The 22,684-nt window shown below is 39.9% G+C and overlaps 1 protein-coding gene across 1 annotated transcript in view; it reads left to right on the plus strand.

The window, feature by feature from the left end:
- The first annotated feature begins 365 nt into the window (after positions 1-365).
- Positions 366-22,684, plus strand: part of EXOC4 (exocyst complex component 4) — a 448,906-nt gene continuing 426,587 nt past the window's right edge. Inside the window, exons 1-3 of the mRNA XM_063448300.1 lie at positions 366-454; positions 6,339-6,528; positions 6,704-6,898. Coding sequence (XP_063304370.1) covers positions 387-454; positions 6,339-6,528; positions 6,704-6,898 — 453 coding nt within the window. The 5' untranslated portion in view covers positions 366-386. The remainder of the gene's footprint in view (positions 455-6,338; positions 6,529-6,703; positions 6,899-22,684) is intronic.

Raw genomic sequence — 22,684 nt, forward strand, 5'->3', positions numbered from 1 at the left:
AATGTACTACAGTTGGTTATTTAGAACATCAACCCAGGAATCTGAAAGTTCTAACGCTAGTTTGATAACCCGCAAACACGAACCAGTGCAGAATGTTACTGCTCCTGGAGTAATAAAGCTTTCCCAATGTAAGCAATCGCATTGCATCACGGTTATTGAAGTTCCAATGAAAGGCTACTCTCATAACTCCCACATATCAAAGGTTCCTCGTAGAACTACAAGTTCCCGATAGCACGGACAACGCACTGTGCCAACGTCACTAGGAAGCGATTCAGTTTCGCATTTTTTATTGGTCGCCGTGAGCTTCCTGATGGATCATGATTGGCTGACAGTCTTAGTGAGTTTGCGCACTGTCAGTGCTTTGGTGTGGTAGTGGAGGAAGCAATATGTCTGCCTACAGGACCCAGATTAGCAAAAGCAAAGATCCCTCGAGTCTACTTATCTCTGTTATCAGGTAGGTGGGTGCTGAGCACACAGTGGTGGTGGTGTCGGAATAGCTTTATTCTGGGGTTAGTGTCCATATAGATAAAGCATTAGCTGTGTGCTGACATGCTGTGCTCCTGGTATTACCAGTATCTGGTACCCTACCTGTCAGGGCACATCTGGGAATACACAGGATAACCAGCAGCTCCATGGGACCCTCAGGGAAGATACCCAGCCCTCAGTGAGAGGTTTATAGCATCTCATTACTATTTCAGACCGCCCTTGGAAACAGGAAAGGAGGCATATCCTGTATCCTGTATCCCAGTGCCATACTTTACATGCTCAGATCCATGGCTTGCAAACTATATCTTTACACACTTACTTGATGGCAAAGAAATATATATGTTTTATGTGGATGAAAGAATAAAAGAAGGATGTTTATTATTGTCCCATTTAAAAAAAAAAGACACTCTAGGGCCCCAAACCTCGTAAAGGGTTACTCCAACCAAAAAACAGCCTGCATAAAATACTGGTTTTGCTTAGAGTAACCCTCTGGTCTCCCCCCCACCCCCCTCTCCCCACTTTAATTAAAATAAAAAAAAAACTTGCCTCCATCTCATCACCAAGTTTAAGATCTCCACTCAGCCCAATCTCCTTGGTTAGCATCACTCCCTTGGTGGGGAAGGGAAGGGAAGTCGGAGCATAGACTAGGGGAGGCCATTCCACCATTGATTTGTGTGGTGCCAGCATGCTGTGCGTACTGGTGTCAGGTGCAAATTTTGCACAGAATTAATATTAGCCAGACAGAACTTTGTTCTGGATGGCTAATGATGCAGTCAAGGGGTTAATCTCTCTTGCATAGTGAAACAGTGTACATACAGAATGCAGGCACCATTACCACTTTAAATCACTGAAGTGGTCATGGTGCTTGAAGTAACCCTTTAAAGGGATCCTATAGTGCCAGAAAACCAAACCCGTTTTCCTGGCACTATAGGTTTAATAGGTCCCTTCCGCGGGGCTGAAGGGGTTATTCAATGCTTTCATATGGGGAAAATCTGACGCTGGAGGTCAGATAGTTGACCAAAGGTCGGTTTGGATTCCGGAAGCCCTCTAGTAGCTGTCTGTTAGACAGCCACATAGGGAAGACTTAGAGCTGCAATCTAAACATTGCAGTTCTCTGGAATTGCAATGTTTTACTTTGCAGCACTAAATGCAAAAGGGTCTCTGCCCCCAGACCACTTCAATGAGCTGAAGTGGTCTGGGGGCCCACAGTGTCCCTTTAATGTATTTGTTTTGTTTCATAGATATCTGGCAGTGTTTGGGGGAATGTCCAGATTCCTAATGCACTTTAGCTTGCTGAAAGGCTGTATTTTGAAAAAAGGTGTTGTCTTCTTTTATTTTACAAAAAGTGTAGATGTCAATAGAAATTGGCACTTTTTTTAATTCTTGTTACACTTGATTGGCTGTCAATCAGGCAAATGGTCCTGTTACATCCTGATTGTTTAGCTCAGTAGAGCTAAACTCAAAAGGGATTGAATTGTGCAGAGCACCTACCTTGCAAATGGCTGCATTGGGAAGTCTGTGATCGGCTGGGTTAGAACCAGAGGGCTCGCAAATTCTACAGACAAGAGATCTCCAGGTTTTGCAAGCTGTTTATCCCCAATGAAAAATGCAGAATTAAATGCATGCCCATTTTCATCCGGGGTAAATCTATTTAAAAAGTGATGTCGTATTTGGTCAGTGGAATATCCCTGTAAGACTTTGCCTAAAATACATCTCTTGTGGCGGTAAAACATACAGCTACTATTGCTTCTCCTCCGTAAATTGGCATTAAGCAGTTCTGGTGCTTAGAGTGTCAATGTCAGCACATGGATTTTCAAAGGTCTTCACGTTTGGCATGATCACATACAGCATGACAATGTAGAATGCGGCTAATGCTTCTTATAGAGAAACATTGGATTGGATAAAATCGGCAAAGGGCTGGGCCAAACACCATTTTGGCCAATCAGCACCTCCTGTTAGAGATGCATTGAATCAGTGCATCTCTATGAGGAAAATTCAGCATTTCCATGCAGAGCGTGGAGACTATGAACGGCAGTGCTGCCTACTGTGCAGCACTGAGCCAGGAAGCATCTTCAGTGGCTATCTGAGGAGTGGCCACTTGGAGGTATCCCTAGGGGCAATGTAAACACTGCCTTTTCTCTGAAAAGGCAGTGTCTGCATAAAAATGCTTGCACATAATGATTATATACTCACCAGAACAACTACATTAAGCTGTAGTTCTAGTGACTATAGTGTCCCTTTAATTCAAATGAAGTTGTTATTGTGCCAGGAGGTCCCTTGTGTGGTCTTGGTACTGGGAGTAATCTTTTGAGGTGTGTGTATGAATATGGCTAACTTTTTAAAAATGTAAATGCTGCTTGGCTGCTAATGATTTGTTTCTCGGTCTTGACAAATCACATGCACCAAGTTTTCATGGCGGCTAGGAATTTTGCCCTGCCGTCTGGGTGTTTGTCAGCACGTCCAACGCCAGTGGAATCAGCCCCCCTGCAGTGGCCGGCTGAGGGAGAATGCAGGTTGGTGGCAAGGGAGCTGAAATCTTCCTGCTCTTCATGCTCTGCTCTGTCTTGCGCCGTGTTGTGATGACGGGAGTCAGGATGTGATACCACTCTGGCCCCCATATCACTAAACAGCGCGCGCGATAGCAGAGCAGGAAGTTTTCAGCAGGCACACTGGACCACAGGAAAAGGATCCACTCCAGCTCTTCCAGTGGTAGGGAGGCTGGGTACACTTAAATTAAAATAAACATTTATAATAATTTGTAAGTATATGAGAAATTGTGTGTGTCAGTCAATGTCTAGCTGTCTGTGTGTTTCTGTCCATGTATGTGTCTGTATGTCTATCAGTGTGTCAAATGTGTGAGTGTGTGAGTGTGTCAGTGAGTACGTCTGTTTATGTCTCCGCTCCCCCTACGATTGCATGGGGAATGCAATTTTCCCACGCTGTGCCGGTCTCAATGTGACTGGTCCTACGTCCATGACTATGATAATCAGTCTTAATGATCTTAGCCAAGCCAGTGCTTTCCCATAGTAAAGCATTGGCAGATTATTGCGCATGCACGGCAAAACACATTGCTGTGCCAATTTGTATTTTTATGGGGAACATTCAGTGCCTCCATGCAGAGCATGGAGATGCTGAATGTAGGTACTGCACACTAACTGTACTAAGAAGCACCTCTAGTGTCCAAGTGTCTGAAATAAAGCTTTGTTAGTTTCAAAAAAACAAAACAACGGTCTCCTAACTTTTTTAGTTGGCTCCTAAATTCCAAGCAAATTGGTCAAGCCTTGGTTTAGTAAACTTTAGCTAGCTTGTACATTTTTAGCTTTAGTTCATGTATTATTTTGATAGACATATTGGTCCTGTTCTACTTTATTACAGTTCGGTCCTGTAATGTTTGAATAAGATTTAATGAGAGTGTAATGTCACAAAGAGATTTTGAAAGGATTAGTGCAGTTGTTCATGGTTGGACAACACTGTTGCTTAGTTAATAGGCATATATTTGTTTGTTTTTTCCAGAGAATGTGAGATTTGTGAAACAAGCACACTGGCTATGAGGAACCCACAGGGATTCATTTATATTATAGATCAAGAGCTTTAGTAGCTCTGCTTGTCTTTAGGGTCACTTTCATCAAATTAGCACTTTCCCAAACTTTTCAGAGATCCTAATACAGCCCAATATCCAACCAAGTCCTCCAGAATAACAGAGTATCGTAATGTCAACATGCAACCTACACAGCTTTTAGCACCATCAAATGCACTTATTAAAACCACTTGTGTAATTGCTCCAGAGGCATATGCTGTACACCTTTTATGGAGAAGTACCTCTGCAGGTCTAAAAAAATAAAATCCTAAGTATCCCTGCATCGAGAAAGCAATTTCTATTGATTAAAATTCCAAATGAAATGTGTAGATACTGGTATTTAAGTTAATCCCATATTGGAGAACAAGCGTAAAAAAAGGTAGTGAAGAATATTTTTAAAATAAATATGACATAACGTGGACATTGTGTATGTAAGGAGGAGTGTATGAACTATTAATCTGAAGTATAAAAGTCACAAAATGAAAAGATAATAATAATAATAATTACACACAGAGGACATTGAAACACACACACATTTAAACACAGAGGACACTGAAACACACAGAGGACATTGACACACATACACACATTTATTCCCAGAGGACATTTACAATTATAGGAAACTGACGCACAGATACTGAAACACACTCATACGGATTTGACACACGCTGAAAGATGCGTAAACACAGACGCACTCATTCACTGACAGGCGCACACACATTCTCTCACACACTCACAATAATATATCTCCCTCCCAGTATATCTCCCACTACGCCTCCACCTCCATTCTCCCCCAGCCGGCTTCCTCCTGGGGGCGCTAAGTGGGCCAGTCGGCCACCTCTTGGTGTACCCCTTGCCTTTGGTGCTTACCCCATGGAGTATGTATCAAGGGTTGAGAAACTAGGTTATACCTCACCAGAACTGAATTGACTGGTGCTTGTGACAAAATTGGACTGACTAATCACTCTCTCAGGGTTATTAATTATCTCTCTATGCATACTTCTTCTGCCACTTGAAGTTAAAGGGACACTATATTTACCAGAATTACTATTACTATAGCTTAATGTATTGGTTCTGGTGTTTTATTTCATGTGTCTGCTGGCAGAGCAATGTAAACACTGCCTTTTCAGGTAGGTATAATGCAGCACAGAATTCCAGGTTGGTGATTTGCGACGGGATAAGGTGAGCCAGCTTAAACCAGGGAGGGCTCTATCCTTCCTTACAGGGGAGATGCACGACTATTTATGCCTTGTGGATTTTACATGGATGACGGTTCTGGAGCAATGTGGTTAAAAGAGCCTTCTTGGCAAACTTTGCAAAAGTCAGAGGAGCTCCTCTTCTGTGCGACCATCCAGCATGACCGTCGTGTTCCACCTCTTCTCCATTTCTTCACCTATTCATAGGTACAACCCTTCTTCGTCACTCTTTTATACAGGCGGCCTTTTCCTGTCTGCTGCTTGTAACCATACTGCATACATGCATTTACAGGACTTCTCGCTGGCGGCACTACTCCTATAGATTAGCCTGCTTGTCCCCAACAGAATCTCTCCTAATATTCAGTCCTTTAATCATTGCTTTAAAACCCATCTCTTTAGAGTAGCCTCTCTTACAGGTAATCTGTCACTTCTCAAACTTTTCTCTTACTCTCTCAACCTAATTAGTGGGTCACCACATCCCGTTATGCTTTCCTCCCAATTATGCCACTGTTCCACGACCCGGCACCACCAAAAGAACACTCTAGGCACCACGACAACTTAATCGGAATGCAGTTAATATGGTGTTAGAAGGTCCCTGGTGCAGCCTTACCATTGGGGTTTAAACCATTGACAAACAGTTGAACCCAAAAGTCATAAATCCAGCACTGTTTAGCTCTGCCCTTGCTCTTCTGCTGCTGTCTGATTCTTGAAACAGGAAGCCTTGGACAGGGGCACCGCTGATCATCTGAGAGCGTCGGCAAATGTACTCAAAATGTGGATATGGGCTTCCGACTAAAGTGGGTTTTGCAAACTGGTGCAGTTGTAATTTAACATATATCTCAAAAAATTCACGGAGACCTGAAAAGGGGACAAAATATCTTTAGCGAGGTTGTATGGCTACAATGGTGACTATAGTAGTGAGGGCTAAACATGACATCTCTAATTTTGATCCATTAGGATAATTGAGTATCACTGGTGTTCCTATGATTCCAGAGCTATTAGTGTTAGTGTTAAACTTACAGTTTATAATATGTGAATATAGTCATGTTTTTTTTTTTATATGACTATGTATTTGGCAGGACTCTTTCAACTAGTGATGATGTTCAAGACAGAGAGACTGAGAAAAGCCGTCTGGAGGAAGCTTATGAAAAGTGTGATCGAGATCTGGATGATAAGATTGAACAACACTTTACAGAGCTCACAACAGCCATTCGCACTTATCAGAGCATTACTGAACGGATCACCAACTCGCGCAATAAGATCAAGCTGGTGAGTTGTGCGATCCTTTGTCGTACTGACTGTCTTGCTAATCTCTATTTGTGACTTTTTATGAGGATGCATGATGCAATGGTGTAAACATTTAATACGTGTACAGTGAAAGCTTACATCATTGTACTGTGACATTCATACATAGAACAAATTATGTTTTAATTGTTTCTATTAGGTAAAAGAAAACCTTTTGTCCTGTAAAATGCTGCTTCACTGTAAACGTGATGAGCTGAGGAAGCTTTGGATTGAGGGCATAGAACACAAACATGTCCTTAACCTCTTGGATGAAATTGAGAACATCAAACAGGTGCCCCAGAAACTGGAACAGTGCATGGCCAGCAAACATTATCTCAGTGCCACAGACATGCTGGTAAGAAAATATTTAATGTTTTAAGGCCTGATACAAATATTTATAATTTAATGATACACTGGAATGTATTTTTTTTTTCTTTCTAATTAATACCATTTAAAATATTTTGTTTCGGAGAAATTGTGACTCATCAGACTCTTAAAAAAACAACTAACAAATCACACACACACACACTATAAATAAATGTGATGAAAAACTATAACTAAAGCAATTTCACTTTAAAACGCCAAAAACACTTCTCCATTTCATTTGTTTACTGGTATGATGTTCAATAGTGTATGGATCCCTGGTTAGTTGACACACTGCCTTGTGAATGGTTTGTCTTAGAGACTTGAGTAAGTTACTTAAATTTTTTTATTGAGGGGGTTTCATTGAAATGATAGCAGTGCATAAGTTGCAAACACAACCAGGCCAAAACGTTGGTACCCATACATTCGATAGTGTAAAGTCTGTTAAATAGTTCAGAGTCTGGGATTAAAGCAATTCAAAAATAAGAAACAAGCCAATCTCAAAACTGGGAGTGCTATATAATGAGTAGTATAAAATGTACTTATGCTAAAACCTTTCCAGCTTTGTAAACTTTTCTGCTTGGTGTGGTCTTGTATGTGTGTAAAAAACTAGGCCAGGACTGGGATGGATAAGCGTGTAAATTAGTCAACAATAATACAGAAAAAGATTAACCCCTTAAGGATGCTGGATGGAAATTTTCCGTCATTGCAGTCCTCCCCTCAACCCCTTAAGGACCAAACTTCTGGAATAAAAGGGAATCATAACATGTCACACGTCATGTGTCCTTAAGGGGTTAATGACGCTGGACGGAAATTTTCTGTCCAATACTAATGTTAACCCCAGATTGCCACAATCGTGGGGTTAATGTTTCTGCAGTGTGTCTCCGTGTCTGAGGCACACTGCTGTAGGCAATTTCACTGATTCAGCCCATGTAATTGCTCTTACCTGGAGTCAGAGCGACCACACAACCTGCTAAAACAAATTCCAAAGTGGGGCATGGACCCAGCATAAAAATTCAAACTTAAATGGCTGTGTCTCAAATGTGCCCCTTCTACGTTGTCATGTACCTGGTAAAGGTACAGACGGGGGTATTGCTGTATTCAGATGACATAGCTGAGCAACATTTGAAGTATTATACTGCCATAGCACACATAAGGTTTGCAAAATATATATTACAAACTCATTGTGTGTCTCAAAAAGCAGAAAAAATGCATATTACCACTACACTTGGTACAAGCTAGCGGAAAGGTTCAAAATATGTATTTTGAAATACCTTAGAATGTCTTATTTAAGAAATGGTATGCCTTTGTGGGGTAGTTGGAATAATCAACCTACTAAAAAACTCCAAAGTGGGGTATGGACCCAGTGTAAAAATTCAAAGGTTGACATAAACTTAAATGACTGTGTCTCAAATGTGCCCCTTCAACGTCCACAAATACCTGGCAATGGTACATATGGGGGTGTTGCTGTGCTCAGACGACATAGCTGTGCAAGATAGGAAGTATTATAGACCCGTAGCACACATAAGGTTTGCAAAATATACAGTACAAACTCACTATGTGTGTCAAAAAGGCAGAAGAAATGCTTATTACCACTACACTTGATACAAGCTAGTGGAAAAATTATTTCACGCTATGGTTCAAAATATGCCTTTTGCATAACCCTTTAGTGTCTTCTTTAAGAAATGGTGTGCATTTATGGGGTAGTTGAAATATGTAGCCTGCTAAAATACCGTATATACTCGAGTATAAACCGAGTTTTTCAGCACATTTTTTGTGCTGAAAACCTCAACTCGGCTTATACTCGAGTCACTGTCTGTATTATGGCAATTTATATTGCCATAATACAGACTGGGGGCTGTGTGCGGTTACTTACCTCTCCTGCAGCTCCTGTCAGCACTCTCCTCCTCCGTGGCGGTCCGTTCAGCACCTCTGTCAGCTCCCAGTGTAAGTCTTGCGAGAGCCGCGGGGTCATAGTGCGGCTCTGGCGAGGCTGACAGAAGAGCTGCACGGTCCGGCGCGGAGGAGAAGGGAGCTGACAGGAGCTGCAGGAGAGGTAAGTGCTCTCTGCCAGCACCCCTCCCCCCCCACTGAACTGCCAATAATAAAAATAAATAATAATATAACAAAAAAAAATTAAAATAATAAAAAAATATATTAAAAATGCCCACCCCCCACCAAGGCTCTGCATCACACTCTGCATCACACACACACACTGCACTCATATACACACACACACACACACACACACACACTGCACTCATATACACACACACACACACACACACACACACACACACACACACACACACTGCACTCATATACACACACACACACACACACACACACCGCACTCATTATATACACACACTGTAAATAAATATTCAATTAATATAATTTTTTTAGGATCTAATTTTATTTAGAAATTTGCCAGTAGCTGCTGCATTTCCCACCCTAGTCTTATACTCGAGTCAATACGTTTTCCCAGTTTTTTGGGGTAAAATTAGGGGCCTCGGCTTATATTCGGGTCGGCTTATACTCGAGTATATACGGTACTCCAAAATGGGACATGAACACAGAGTAAAAATTCAAAGTTTGAAAAAAAAAAACCCTGCAGTGGCTGTGTCTCAAATTTGCCCGTTCAACATCAACATATACCTGGCAAAGGTACATATGGGGGTATTGCTGTGCTCAGATAATGTGGCTGAGCAACATAGGAAGTATTATAAAGCCGTAGCACACATAATGTTTGCAAAATATACAGTACAAACTCACTGTGTGTCTCAAAAAGGCACAAAAATGCTTATTACCACTACACTTGATACAAGCTAGTGGAAAAATGATCCCATGTTAAGGTTCAAAATATGCCTTTTGAAATAGCCTCGGGTGTCTTCTTTAAGAAATAGTATGCCTTTTTGGGCTAGTTAGAATAAGCAGCCTGCTAAATTATTTCAAAATAGAACACGGAACCATCAAAACCATCTATGAAAATTCACACTGTAACTTCACAAAAAAGTGTCTAGGTCATGCATTGGGCATATTGTTTTACTCATTTTTTTTTTCTCAATCAATATTCTACGTGTATTTTGATTTTTTTATATATATATATATATATATATATAAATAATCAAAATACACGGAGAATATTGATTAATTATATTTATAATTGTGTATATATTTTTATATATATAATAAAAAATTAATATGCAAATACGTTAAATTAAAAATAAATATATAAATCTAATTTCGTTCTAACTGTATTTTGATATTAATATGTATTGATATCAAAATAATATATATCACTATATTATGTAAAATGATTACATAAATATATATGTGTATGTAGAAAAAAGATGCACTCTTCGGTCTTTTTGAAAATAATAACAGTCTTTAATCCATAGAAGGTTTACAGGTTGCTGATCAACGTTTCGACCCGTTCGGGTCTTCCTCAGGATAATATTTATGTAATAATTTTACATAATTAGATCATTTTATTAATTACAATTTGCGGGACCTGCCTGACAACCCAAATACAGTGCCTTCAAGGGCACCTATCAGTGCAAGTATAACTTTCTAGCAATTCTAGGAAGTTATGCTTGCACTGATAGGTGCCCTTGAAGGCACAGTTTATACTTCAGTAATCTCCTCCTTTTTATTACCTTCTACTTAGGTAGCACTAAAAGATTTATTTTTCTAGATTTAAGATTCTGTGTATATTGCTGCAGCAGTCATTAAAACTTAACATTCACATTTTATTTTCTTATTTCTCAAAACAACCGCTTAGGCGATATGCCTCTCTTTCCTTCCATTGCTATAATTCTAAGGATAAGTTGCTACATTTGTCTCCACCTTGAATACTGATTCTATTTTTCTCATGTGCCACAATTATTCAGATATCTACTTGCAACAGTATCCTCTCTTTTTTTTGAAACTACTTAGTCTGATATCTCTCACCAGTTTTATGAGACCATATTAATTATAAACAAATGAAAAGAAAAAGGGGTGGCGCTAACTAACAAATGTGCTGATAGTGCAGCATGCAGCAAAAACACCCAAGTGTACAGTCACTTAAATACATTTACATATACAAATAAACGAAATGGAGGAAAGGTGATTGCGCAAGTTGAGTATAGCTCCACAGGTTTTGTAGAACGTCCCTAGGTTCTGTAAATATAGAACACCAACATAGGGTAGTATGCCTAAACATAAAATATTAAATTGAGAAGCTTGGAAAAACTCACAATTTTTTGAGCATTTATAAGTTTGCTCTAAACTATAAAGGCAGAGTGCATCAATCAGATGTACATATATCTGAGCTAGGTCCCCCAGGAGGTGTTTGCAGTCCTCAGTCAGGAAGATCAGGAACCAGGTAGCCAGGTGTAGATGTAATAAATTTATTGATACACAATAAAAAGCACAACGCGTTTCGACCCAGTATAGAGGGTCTTCCTCAGTTGCAGTATACAAATTACAACTGGAAATGCTCTTATTTTTAGAAGACAAATAATTAAAACATTATTAAAGGTGGGTACAAAACAATCCCTCCCCTGTTCCCATATAAGGAATACTTCCGGTCTCAGGCCGTGTGTTTCCGCCTCTCCCAAGATGTCCGTCGTCATTCCACATTCTCTATGTGTCCAACTTGACCTTCTCAAGATGGCCGCAAACCGCGGCTTCCTCCCATTAGCCACTTCCGGTTTCGTCATTACGGAGTCATATCCGGTGGCTGTATAGTGACGTATCCATGTTGGTTCAAGGGAGGGGTGGGCGGAATACATCCCAATATGATTAAAAGTCCATACAGAGGTCATATTGGAAAATGGAAAATAAAAGGGCAATAGAAAGTCAGAACTTTAAGTAATTAATTTGGTCAAAATACAATATGTTTTCAAAGAATAGTAAATTAAATATAAAATAGGCATATAAAATATTAGCAGCTAGAACTAGAATATAATGAAATAAAATAAAAATAAGAGTATAAATATAGAATAAGAGATTATAACCCTCAATGAAATCTAACCATATGGAGTATATTCTATAAGAAATGGATAAATACATTAAACAAATAATACTTCTAAAACATACAGATAAAAGTATAAAAGCTAATTGGGACTAAAAATAAGGGAATTAATCACATAAAACTGTTAGAATTTTGATTAATTATTATTATAAGATGGGACCTATCTCAAAGTCAATATTTAATCCTTTAAGACATAAGGTTTGGAGCTCAAAGATTCAGCTAGATTCATTTTTACTTAGATTAAATGTAATATTCCCTCCTTTACAATGAGTTTGAACCTGCTGTATTGATGTGAATTCTAATTCATCAGGGTTTGAATTATGTTTTATTAAAAAATGATTAGACACACTATGATTGACAACCATTTCTTATGTTTCTAACATGTTCATACATCCTTGTCTTAAGGGGTCTGGAGGTTTTACCTATGTATTGTAAACCACAGGTACATTGCAATAAATGACGTTTCTAGAATCACATGTAATGAAAGAATTAATATTGAACCTTTTTTTGGTCATGTTAGATACAAAGATATCTTTCTTTTTTATGCTTACTTTGTTTTTACAGGCATGACAATCCCACAATGATAAAATCCCTTTGCTGTCTTAGACCAATTACCGTATATACTCGAGTATAAGCCGACCCGAATATAAGCCGAGGCCCCTAATTTTATCCCAAAAAACTGGGAAAACTTATTGACTCGAGTATAAGACTAGGGTGGGAAATGCAGCAGCTACTGGTAAATTTCTAAATAAAATTAGATCCTAAAAAAAATATATTAATTGAATATTTATTTACAGTGTGTGTATAATGAATGCAGTGTGTGCGTATGTGTGTGTGTGTATGAGTGCAGCGTGTGTGTATGAGTGCAGTGTGTGTATGAGTGCAGTGTGTGTGTGCATGAATGCAGTGTGTGAATGCAGTGTGTGCAGGGCCGGTGCAAGGATATTTGCCGCCGTAGGCAAAAAAAATGTTGCCGCCCCCTCCCCCCCATATGTCCTGACTTCCCCTCCTCCTCCCTCAGTGGTCCTTACCTCCCCACCCCCGTGTTCCTTCACTCCCCCCCCCAGTGGTCCTGACTCACCCCTCCCCTAGTGGTCCTTACCCTCCCCTCCCCTAGTGGTCCTTACTTCCCCCTCCCCTCCCATAGTGGTCCTTATCCCACCCCCTCCCTCTCATAGTGGTCCTTATCCCCCTTCTCCCTCCCATAGTGTTCCTTATCCCCCCCCCCATCCCTCCCATAGTGGTCCATATACCCCCCCCCTCCCTCCCATAATGGTCCTTATACCCCCCCTCCCTCCCATAGTGGTCCTTATCCCACCCCCTCCCATAGTGGTCCTTATACCCCCCTCCCTCCCATAGTGGTCCTTATACCCCCCCCTCCCTCCCATAGTGGTCCTTATACCCCCCTCCCTCCAATAGTGGTCCTTATCCCCCCTCCCTCCCTCCCTCCCATAGTGGTCCTTATCCCCCCCTCCCTCCCATAGTGGTCCTTATACCCCCCTCCCTCCCATAGTGGTCCTTATACCCCCCCTCCCTCCCATAGTGGTCCTTATACCCCCCTCCCTCCCATAGTGGTCCTTATACCCCCCCTCCCTCCCATAGTGGTCCTTATACCCCCCCTCCCTCCCATAGTGGTCCTTATACCCCCCCTCCCTCCCATAGTGGTCCTTATCCCCCCTCCCTCCCATAGTGGTCCTTATCCCCCCCTCCCTCCCATAGTGGTCCTTACCCCCCCCCCCCTCCCTCCCATAGTGGTCCTTATCCCACCCCCTCCCTCTCATAGTGGTCCTTATCCCCCTTCTCCCTCCCATAGTGTTCCTTATCCCCCCCCCATCCCTCCCATAGTGGTCCATATACCCCCCCCCTCCCTCCCATAATGGTCCTTATACCCCCCCTCCCTCCCATAGTGGTCCTTATCCCACCCCCTCCCATAGTGGTCCTTATACCCCCCTCCCTCCCATAGTGGTCCTTATACCCCCCCTCCCTCCCATAGTGGTCCTTATACCCCCCTCCCTCCAATAGTGGTCCTTATCCCCCCTCCCTCCCTCCCATAGTGGTCCTTATCCCCCCCTCCCTCCCATAGTGGTCCTTATACCCCCCTCCCTCCCATAGTGGTCCTTATACCCCCCCTCCCTCCCATAGTGGTCCTTATACCCCCCTCCCTCCCATAGTGGTCCTTATACCCCCCCTCCCTCCCATAGTGGTCCTTATCCCCCCCTCCCTCCCATAGTGGTCCTTATCCCCCCCTCCCTCCCATAGTGGTCCTTATACCCCCCCCCCCTCCCATAGCGGTCCTTATACCCCCTCCCTCCCATAGTGGTCCTTAACCCACCCCCTCCCTCCCATAGTGGTCCTTATACCCCCCCCTCCCATAGTGGTCCTTACCCCCCCCCCTCCCTCCCATAGTGGTCCTTATACCCCCCCCCCCCTCCCATAGCGGTCCTTATACCCCCCTCCCTCCCATAGTGGTCCTTAACCCACCCCCTCCCTCCCATAGTGGTCCTTATACCCCCCCCCCCCTCCCATAGTGGTCCTTATACCCCCCCCCCCCTCCCATAGTGGTCCTTATACCCCTTTTTTTTTATTATTAATTTTTTTTTATTATTTTATTTCTTTTTTTTTTTTCGTCCCACCTCCCTGCTTGATATATGGCAGGGAGGGGGGCTCTCCTTCCCTGGTGGTCCAGTGGCAGTTCAGTGGGGGGGAGAGGGGGGCTGGCAGAGCTGTACTTACCTTTCCTGCAGCTCCTGTCAGCTCTCTCCTCCTCTGCGCCGTCCGTTCTGCTCTTCTGTCAGCTCCCAGTGTAAATCTCGCGAGAGCCGCGGCTCTCGCGAGACTTACACTGGGAGCTGACCGAGGTGCTGAACGGACGGCGCGGAGGAGGAGAGAGCTGACAGGAGCTGCAGGAAAGGTAAGTACAGCTCTGCCAGCCCCCCTCTCCCCCCAGTCTGTATTATGGCAATGCAAATTGCCATAATACAGACTCTGACTCGAGTATAAGCTGAGTTGGGGTTTTTCAGCCCAAAAAATGGGCTGAAAAACTCGGCTTATACTCGAGTATATACGGTACTTTAAAAATTATTACTATCTACTTCCTGTTTCTCTACATTATTAGAAGTTAAAATCTGCTTAAAATGTTTTGCCCCTCTGAAAATAAATTTGGGGTTATCACCAATAAATTCGTGGACATCGTGATCTTGCTTTAAAATATTCCAATTTTTCTTTATGATCCTTTTTAATGACCCTATATTACTACAGTAATCAAAGATCAACGGGATTTGCTTTGTTTGTATATTTTGATTCCTCTTTTTATAATTTAATAACTGGGGTCTGTCCAAATCTCTTACTTTATCTATATCTTTCTGAAGTTTTTCTTCACTAGATCCCTTTTGTAAAAATTGTTGTTTTAAAATTGACGACTGTGTAGTAAAATCTGTGTGGTCTGAGCAATTTCTTTTTAGTCTTAAAAATTGACCCTTGGGGATATTCTGGAGCCACGGAACATGATGACAGCTACTGGTTTCTATAAGGCTGTTTACGTCCACTTGTTTAAAAAAAGTTCGGGTCTTCAGACGTTGTTCATAAACATAAATATTAAGATCCAAAAAATCTATAGTTATTGGGCTTACATTCTTCGTAAGGTTAATCCCCCATTCATTAAGATTTAAGTAATTAAAAAACAGATTAAAATCTGCTTCAGACCCTCTCCAGATGATAAAAAATATCATCTATATGAAGCCTGTATTAATTACTTAATGCATCCTATCTATATAGGTCTTTATTTGCAATTACGGATTGTTATTTCTTTATTTACGTTCCCTTACATTTTTTGTTCACTTATTTCAGTTCATGTGTGTACTCATTATATTATTCTTTATTTATTACTATTAAAAGTTATGTTTTAGAATTTAACCTTAGTTTAGGGCAGTGTATTTTCGTTTTTGTTTATAATTCTAAATCAGGGTTAACCCCATCACTGCCCCACAATTCTTTTTGGACATAATTAGCTTCCAACGATCTCCCTAAATAATGCAGTTTGCAGCATGTATAATCCTATGTTAAAATTCAGCAATGTAGGTTAGGACCCACCTACTCTGTAAAAGTGGTAGAGTTAATTTTTCTTTACATTTTGTTTGTGTTAGGTAGTGGTGTGCGTTAGTTTAATGTAAGGGTATTGTAAAGTGGAAATGTCTACGAGTAGCTGTTAAGGTTGACATGATGGTACAAAGCTCACTGCCATAGCACTTTGTAGTGATAAATCATGCTTTGTGATGTGGCAGTTTAACAGGTGCCAGGATAACACTTCTGGCCTGGTTGTACAGTGCTAGATGTAAACTGGATTAGGAATTATATCCCATGGCTACTAGAGGTGTTGCCTATGAGGAGGTGATGATTGGGGATATATATATATATATATATATATATATATATATATATATATATATATATATATATATATATATAGATATAGATATAGATATAGATATAGATATAGATATAGATATAGATAGATAGATAGATAGATAGATAGATAGATAGATAGATAGATAGATAGATAGATAGATAGATAGATATAGATATAGATATAGATATAGATATAGATATAGATATAGATATAGATATAGATATAGATATATATAGAGAGAGATAGAGATATAGAGAGAATATTCAAAAGATGGTCCGCACTCCAGGCTCCGTTTAAAAAAAAAAAAAATAATAACTTTTATTCTTACATCAAACTAAAAGATTATGTGCCAAAAGGTCAACTTTTCAGTCCCAAAAGATTCACTTGCTGACCAGCCCCATGACTGAAAATTCAGCTCTGTAAGTAGGTATTCACTCCTGCTGAGTGTGCTGTGGACTCTACATGCTGGAGTGTCAAGTAATCTTTTTGGCCTGTCTTGTAGTGTAGGACTTGAGCCCTATATGTACATATTGGTATCTTTAAAAATATAATTTTTAGGCTTCCAAAAGCCTGATTTAATCCCAATGTTTATCTTCCCGTATTTCACACGAAAACACTTAAACCTAAGTAATTTTTTTAAATTGTATTCCTTTTTCTCATAAAAGCTTAACATAGTATATGAACCTAATCTCCAGGAATACATTCTTAACCCTGCATCCAAGACCACAAATGGCTCAGAATTTGTGGACTACCCAGTTTGTAATTAGGGTTTTCTAAAACTTGTAAAATGTATATCTTAATGGATTGATTAAGATTGCATGAAGCATCTCTATATAATTTGGTGGTAAACACAACAGCTAGCATCTTGAAATTTTTTTGTTTTTGTATTTTGAGAACTTTTTTTTAATCGTAAAAACGTATCTCTAACTAGACATCTAATTCATTTCTGTTGGGAGTAATTTATCTGCAGTATAACCCTTATGGTTCTGCTTGTTTTACCCCATAGGGGCCATAGCAGTAAGCAGATCCTCGGTTATGAGTTAGTGAAGATGTTACATGAACAAGTGCTTAGTCTCTGACATCCCTATTGGCCACGGCAGAATCCTCCTAGAGTCCATTCCTACGAATACTAAGCTACAACCCACTAACATCACACTTTGTTCATCATGCTGTGGGTTGGTTGCAGGTTTATTAATTGACTCAATTCTAAGTTTTCTGCATCACCTTTGGCGCAGTCCTCTTTTTATATTCTGCTCACATTAATTGAAGTAATTTTGCCACTGAAGCGTGTTTCAGACCTCTGCATTTAAATTGAAATTTTAATTCCCTTATTGTCTGCGAGAGACGGCTGAAGATGGCTTGTTGCAGGTTTCATTATCACTCAGAACACTCCAGCTGCTGCTTCTAATGTACAATGACTGATTAATGCCGGGAAGAATTATTAAAAGAAGAATGGCAGCCTTTTCCCAGTTGGATAGGGTAAACATGAAGTAGTATTTTTGACAGCTTTATGGAGCAGGTTTTACCCTTCTGTCTGGTATGGTTTGGTGGAATTATAGCATACTTTCACTTTTATGTGCAGGCTATTATAAGCATAAACGAAACCAAGCTAATGTTTAGTGTTTTCGTTTTTTTGGCAGAATCAGGTCTGGAATAATCAATCATAACGGATGCTTGAATGCGTTTGTAGGTCTGTGTAGAAATGTACGGTCTGGGTCACTTCCAGTAGCTGCTCTGCTCCCGTTCTGCCTCTAGTGTGTTCTTTTTGTCCTCTATCATTATTCTTGGGAGATTGAGAATCATGAGAGGATCACACACACCATGATTGTTTTTTGTTTTTTTTTTTTAATCATTTTTGCCTTGGTGTATTTTTCTTTCTTTCAGGAAGTGTCCAGTAATATTGAATGGCTCCCCCCTCTTTGTATACTCTGAGCAAGGACAATCAATTGCTTATTGACCCGTTTTTTCAGCCTGTCAGATATTTTTATAGAGCTTTCTGCTCTTTCTTGAGAAATAGCCATTCATAGTACGTTTTTTGAATTACAGAATGATTTGACCAATATGGGAAGTAAAAACACAATTAATTGCCTCCAGTTGTGCACTTTCCGTATATTAACATGCAATTTTATAAAGGAGGACTATGCTGGGTGCTGTATTTAGGCGATTAAAACTTTATTTTACTAGAGTATACAGTATAGTGGGAAAGACTATATCTAAAGCATTTCAATATCACATTTAACAAAAAGGTGAAACATAAGACAAACCCTATTCTGTTAGTGATGAAGGGTGCAAGCAAGTGTGATATCCATCAGTTTAAAATAATAGGTATGTGTACATTCAGTGAAACCAAAATCCAATCCATTGGAAAAAAAGACAGCCTGGTGACAGAGTGAATTTAAGGGCCTTATAAGAGCCCAGGGCTAACTGAGGAGTTGATTATTTTAACCATATAGGGTCACCTATTAGAAAATGTTATTAAACTCATATGAAAGAGTTCGTCCAAGATTTTGCTATTCGTAATCGAGCTACTATTTAAACTGTACAGGCATGGGTACAAACTTGTGCAAAAACAGAGTGGTAGACCGCGCCACAGTGGAATTGGAAATAGTTAAATTATAAAAATGATATTTACATACATACAGGGTTTTCCAACAGTATGGTAGTGGATATAAACCTTGAGAAAATACAAATATAAAACAATGATGTGCAATATGTCAATTACAAAACTTATATATAAAATATACGGAAAACCGGTAAAAAGGCTAACTCACACTTTGCAGAGCTACTGAGAGCTCTGCCGTATAGCGCCTGGACGGTATAATCCCCGTCTTGGGATATAGGAATTGTGGTGGGATGTAATATCCAAAGCTCCACAGCCGTGTATAAAACAAAAACACAAATAAAATCCAATGGTATAGTATGTACTATAAATAATTGGTAAAAAAATCTATATATATATATATATATATATATATATATATATATATATAAAAGTCCCGAGTTGAGGCTTCTTCTGAAAAATAGTAAAAAGAATCTATATATAAAAGTCCAGCATCCAGTCTCTCACAATACTTAATGTATTGATCCTACCTAGATCCTACCTATATCCCTTGGTGGGGATTATACCACCATTAGCTTTCATCACCAGAGCAAGTCATTGCTCTGGAAATCGTAAGTAGGATACTTACCTCTTTTTTTTTTTTTTTTTTACCAATTATTTATAGTACATACTATACCATTGGATTTTATTTGTGTTTTTGTTTTATGCACGGCCGTGGAGCTTTTGATATTACATCCCACCACAATTCCTATATCCAAAGACGGGGATTTTTACCGGTTTTCCGTATATTTTATATATAAGTTTTGTAATTGACATATTTGCACTATCATTGTTTTATATTTGTATTTTCTCAAGGTTTATATCCACTACCATACTGTTTGAAAACCCTGTATGTATGTATGTATATATCATTTTTATAATTTAACTATTTCCAATTCCTCTGTGGCGCGGTCTACCACTCTGTTTTTGCACTTTTTGGTTATTAGCAGGTATTGGGAAGTCCTGCTGGTTCACTGCTGCCGTGTATTTATTTATTTTAGAGAGCGCCTACACCTGCTTTTTCTATGGATATAAACTTGCAGTGCAGTTTGTCATGTTTTGAGACTTGACTATGAGTTATTTTGATGAATAGTTAATTTTATTGAACATGCAGCAATATTGGAGAGTTTGTATTCATTTATTGGTTTATATACATTTATTCACACATCAATGGTAGCTCCTTCCCTGTTCATTTAATCACATTATCACCTACAAGTACATGTGTCTGTTAACTTAAGATATCCCTTCCCTACTGCTCACAAGTAATCTATTTTATTGCCCCTTTTCATACATTCTGATTATCATTAGTTAGTCCATTACATGTAACTGTGCTTAGGAAAGCTTAATCTACATACACAGGCTCTTGACCTTTGACTCCTACCGTTATGTTTAATGCCCTAGTGTGCATCGTATTTCCCAAGAGCATGATAGCCTGATTGTTAGCAGATCTAATAAAGGGCTATCCATCTGCATGAATGGAGATTAATTAAAAACCAAGTATATAGTAGCCCCGTTATTGGCAGAGGTCTGTGGGTGGACATCCTTTTAGTTATGAGTCCTTCATTGCCATAGGGACATGGTTATAATTGGAGAAGGTTAATATAGTTTGGAGTGGAAGGGATAAGACAAGAAATGGTCATTTGTGAACTTTTTATTTAAAGCCTGCTGATGGCAGCAATCTAAAGAATAATATTTAATTCAATTTGGTGATGCTTGAGGACAACACAAGTGGTGATCTTGCTCTTTTTGTGGGTCACAATTTATTCAGCAGTTAATTTGTAATAATCTTATTGTGCATTGTCCATATATTGTGGGGAAAGCATAACACTATTCTCCCTAACTCTAATAACTACCCCCTTACAGTGTGATTGATTGAAAATGTGTTTATTTCTGTGGATGCTTGGCTGAAAAGAGCACATAAAATCTATTCATAATAAAGGAACACTATTAAAAAAGAAAACAAAATATTCATTTTTAAAGTTAATGTGTTTTTATCTTTTTTGATTATTCCTCACCCAATATTTAAAGCTAACAAATCCATTAAACTCACTGATAATCCAGCGTGGGCAGTATTCTACTAGCAACTGCTCCTCCTCTTATGTGATCATCCATCTGGGATATTTCTGGTCCAGTCCAATGCTTCTAATGCATAAGCACTGGGGACCTCCTACACATGTGTAGCAATCACCACACTTTCACTGCCAATTGGATGTGTCGCATACAGAAGAATTGAATCCAGTGCTCCTCTATGAGAAGGATTCACTACATTTAGCAGCAGTGTTATTTGGCTAATCTGTTTATTCTAAACTCTAGTAATCTAAACTTAGCATGATTTTAGTTTTTGTGACTTGACTTGGCTGTTTTCTTTATTTTCTCCTCTTTTGAATGAACTCATTAAGCTTGAGCATTGTCAACTATAACTTCTATCTTTCATGTTTGTGTTTGTTTAGGTGACTGTCCCCTCCAATCACATGGGAAAGGAACTCCCCCCTTTCCCCACGCCATACCTGTCTCACAGCCATGCCATACCTCCAAGGCCAAGATAATCAAGCTTGATGATCTCAGACGCTCCAATGCTTTCCCATAGGGAGGCTACTGCGCATGCTCAAAACAATGCGCCAATCAGCATCTCTTCATAGAGATGCAATGAATCAGTGCATATTTATGGGGAACGTTTAGTACATCCATGCAGACTGTGGAGACGCTGACTGAAGGGTCTGCACTCTGTGCAGCATTGAGCTAGGAAGCATCTTTAGTAGCCGTCTGAGTGACTGCCACTAGAGGTGTTACTACGCAACAATTTAAACACTGCGTTTACATTGAAAATCCTGCAGGGACAGGCTAAAAACACCAGAACGACTAAATAAAGCTGTAGTCGTTCCAGTGACTATAGTGTCCCTTTAAGAAATTATTTCTTTTGGTTTGAAAATAAAGCTTTGGTAGTGTAAAAAAATCAGGCTCCTAATTTTGTTGTTTGGCTCTTAGATTTAAAGCACATTTTTTCAAGCCCTGGTTTAGTATAATATGCAACAAGATGGGATTATTATTATTTTATTATTTATATAGCGCCATCAGATTCCATAGCACTGTACAATTGGTGGACTAAAAGAAATGTAATTGTAACCAGACAACTAGACGTACAGGAACAGAGAGGTTAAGGGCTCTGCTCAATGAGCTTACATTTTAGGGTTGATTCTCTTCTTCCATTTCTCAGCCTGCAGGGAAATGGAAGAAATCTGCTTTCTGAACAATACACTTGTATTTGGAGTTTACAATTGCTAAAATGGTTACTCCTACTCCAACCACCATGATCACTTCTGCTTTTAGAAATAGTCATGGCTGTAGGAGAGAGAGAGAGAGAGAGAACGTATACACACACAGTAACGCTGCAGATACAGATTCCTACAGCCATGACTATTTCTAAAAGCAGAAGTGATCATGGTGGTTGGAGTAGGAGTAACCATTTTAGCAATTGTAAAGTCCAAATACAAGTGTATTCAGAAAGCAACCTTACATCTGTCTTTAGAGCGCACAGTGCAGACATAGTGAGCATCTACATTACTACCTGGATGGGGAAGTGTGCATCTCTCCTCCTTCCCTTCCAACATTCTTTCATTTAAGTCCCCTCCCCCTCCGCCCCCCAATCCTGCCGTCCCTGCTTCCCATTACCCTTATTGGGACACCATAATCCCCAGAATCCATACAGCTTGATGTCCAGTGTCTACAGCATGTCCCTGCAGGTTGAGAATAATAG

The sequence above is a fragment of the Pelobates fuscus genome, chromosome 3 (genome assembly GCF_036172605.1).
Source record: "Pelobates fuscus isolate aPelFus1 chromosome 3, aPelFus1.pri, whole genome shotgun sequence".
Classification (NCBI taxonomy): domain Eukaryota; kingdom Metazoa; phylum Chordata; class Amphibia; order Anura; family Pelobatidae; genus Pelobates; species Pelobates fuscus.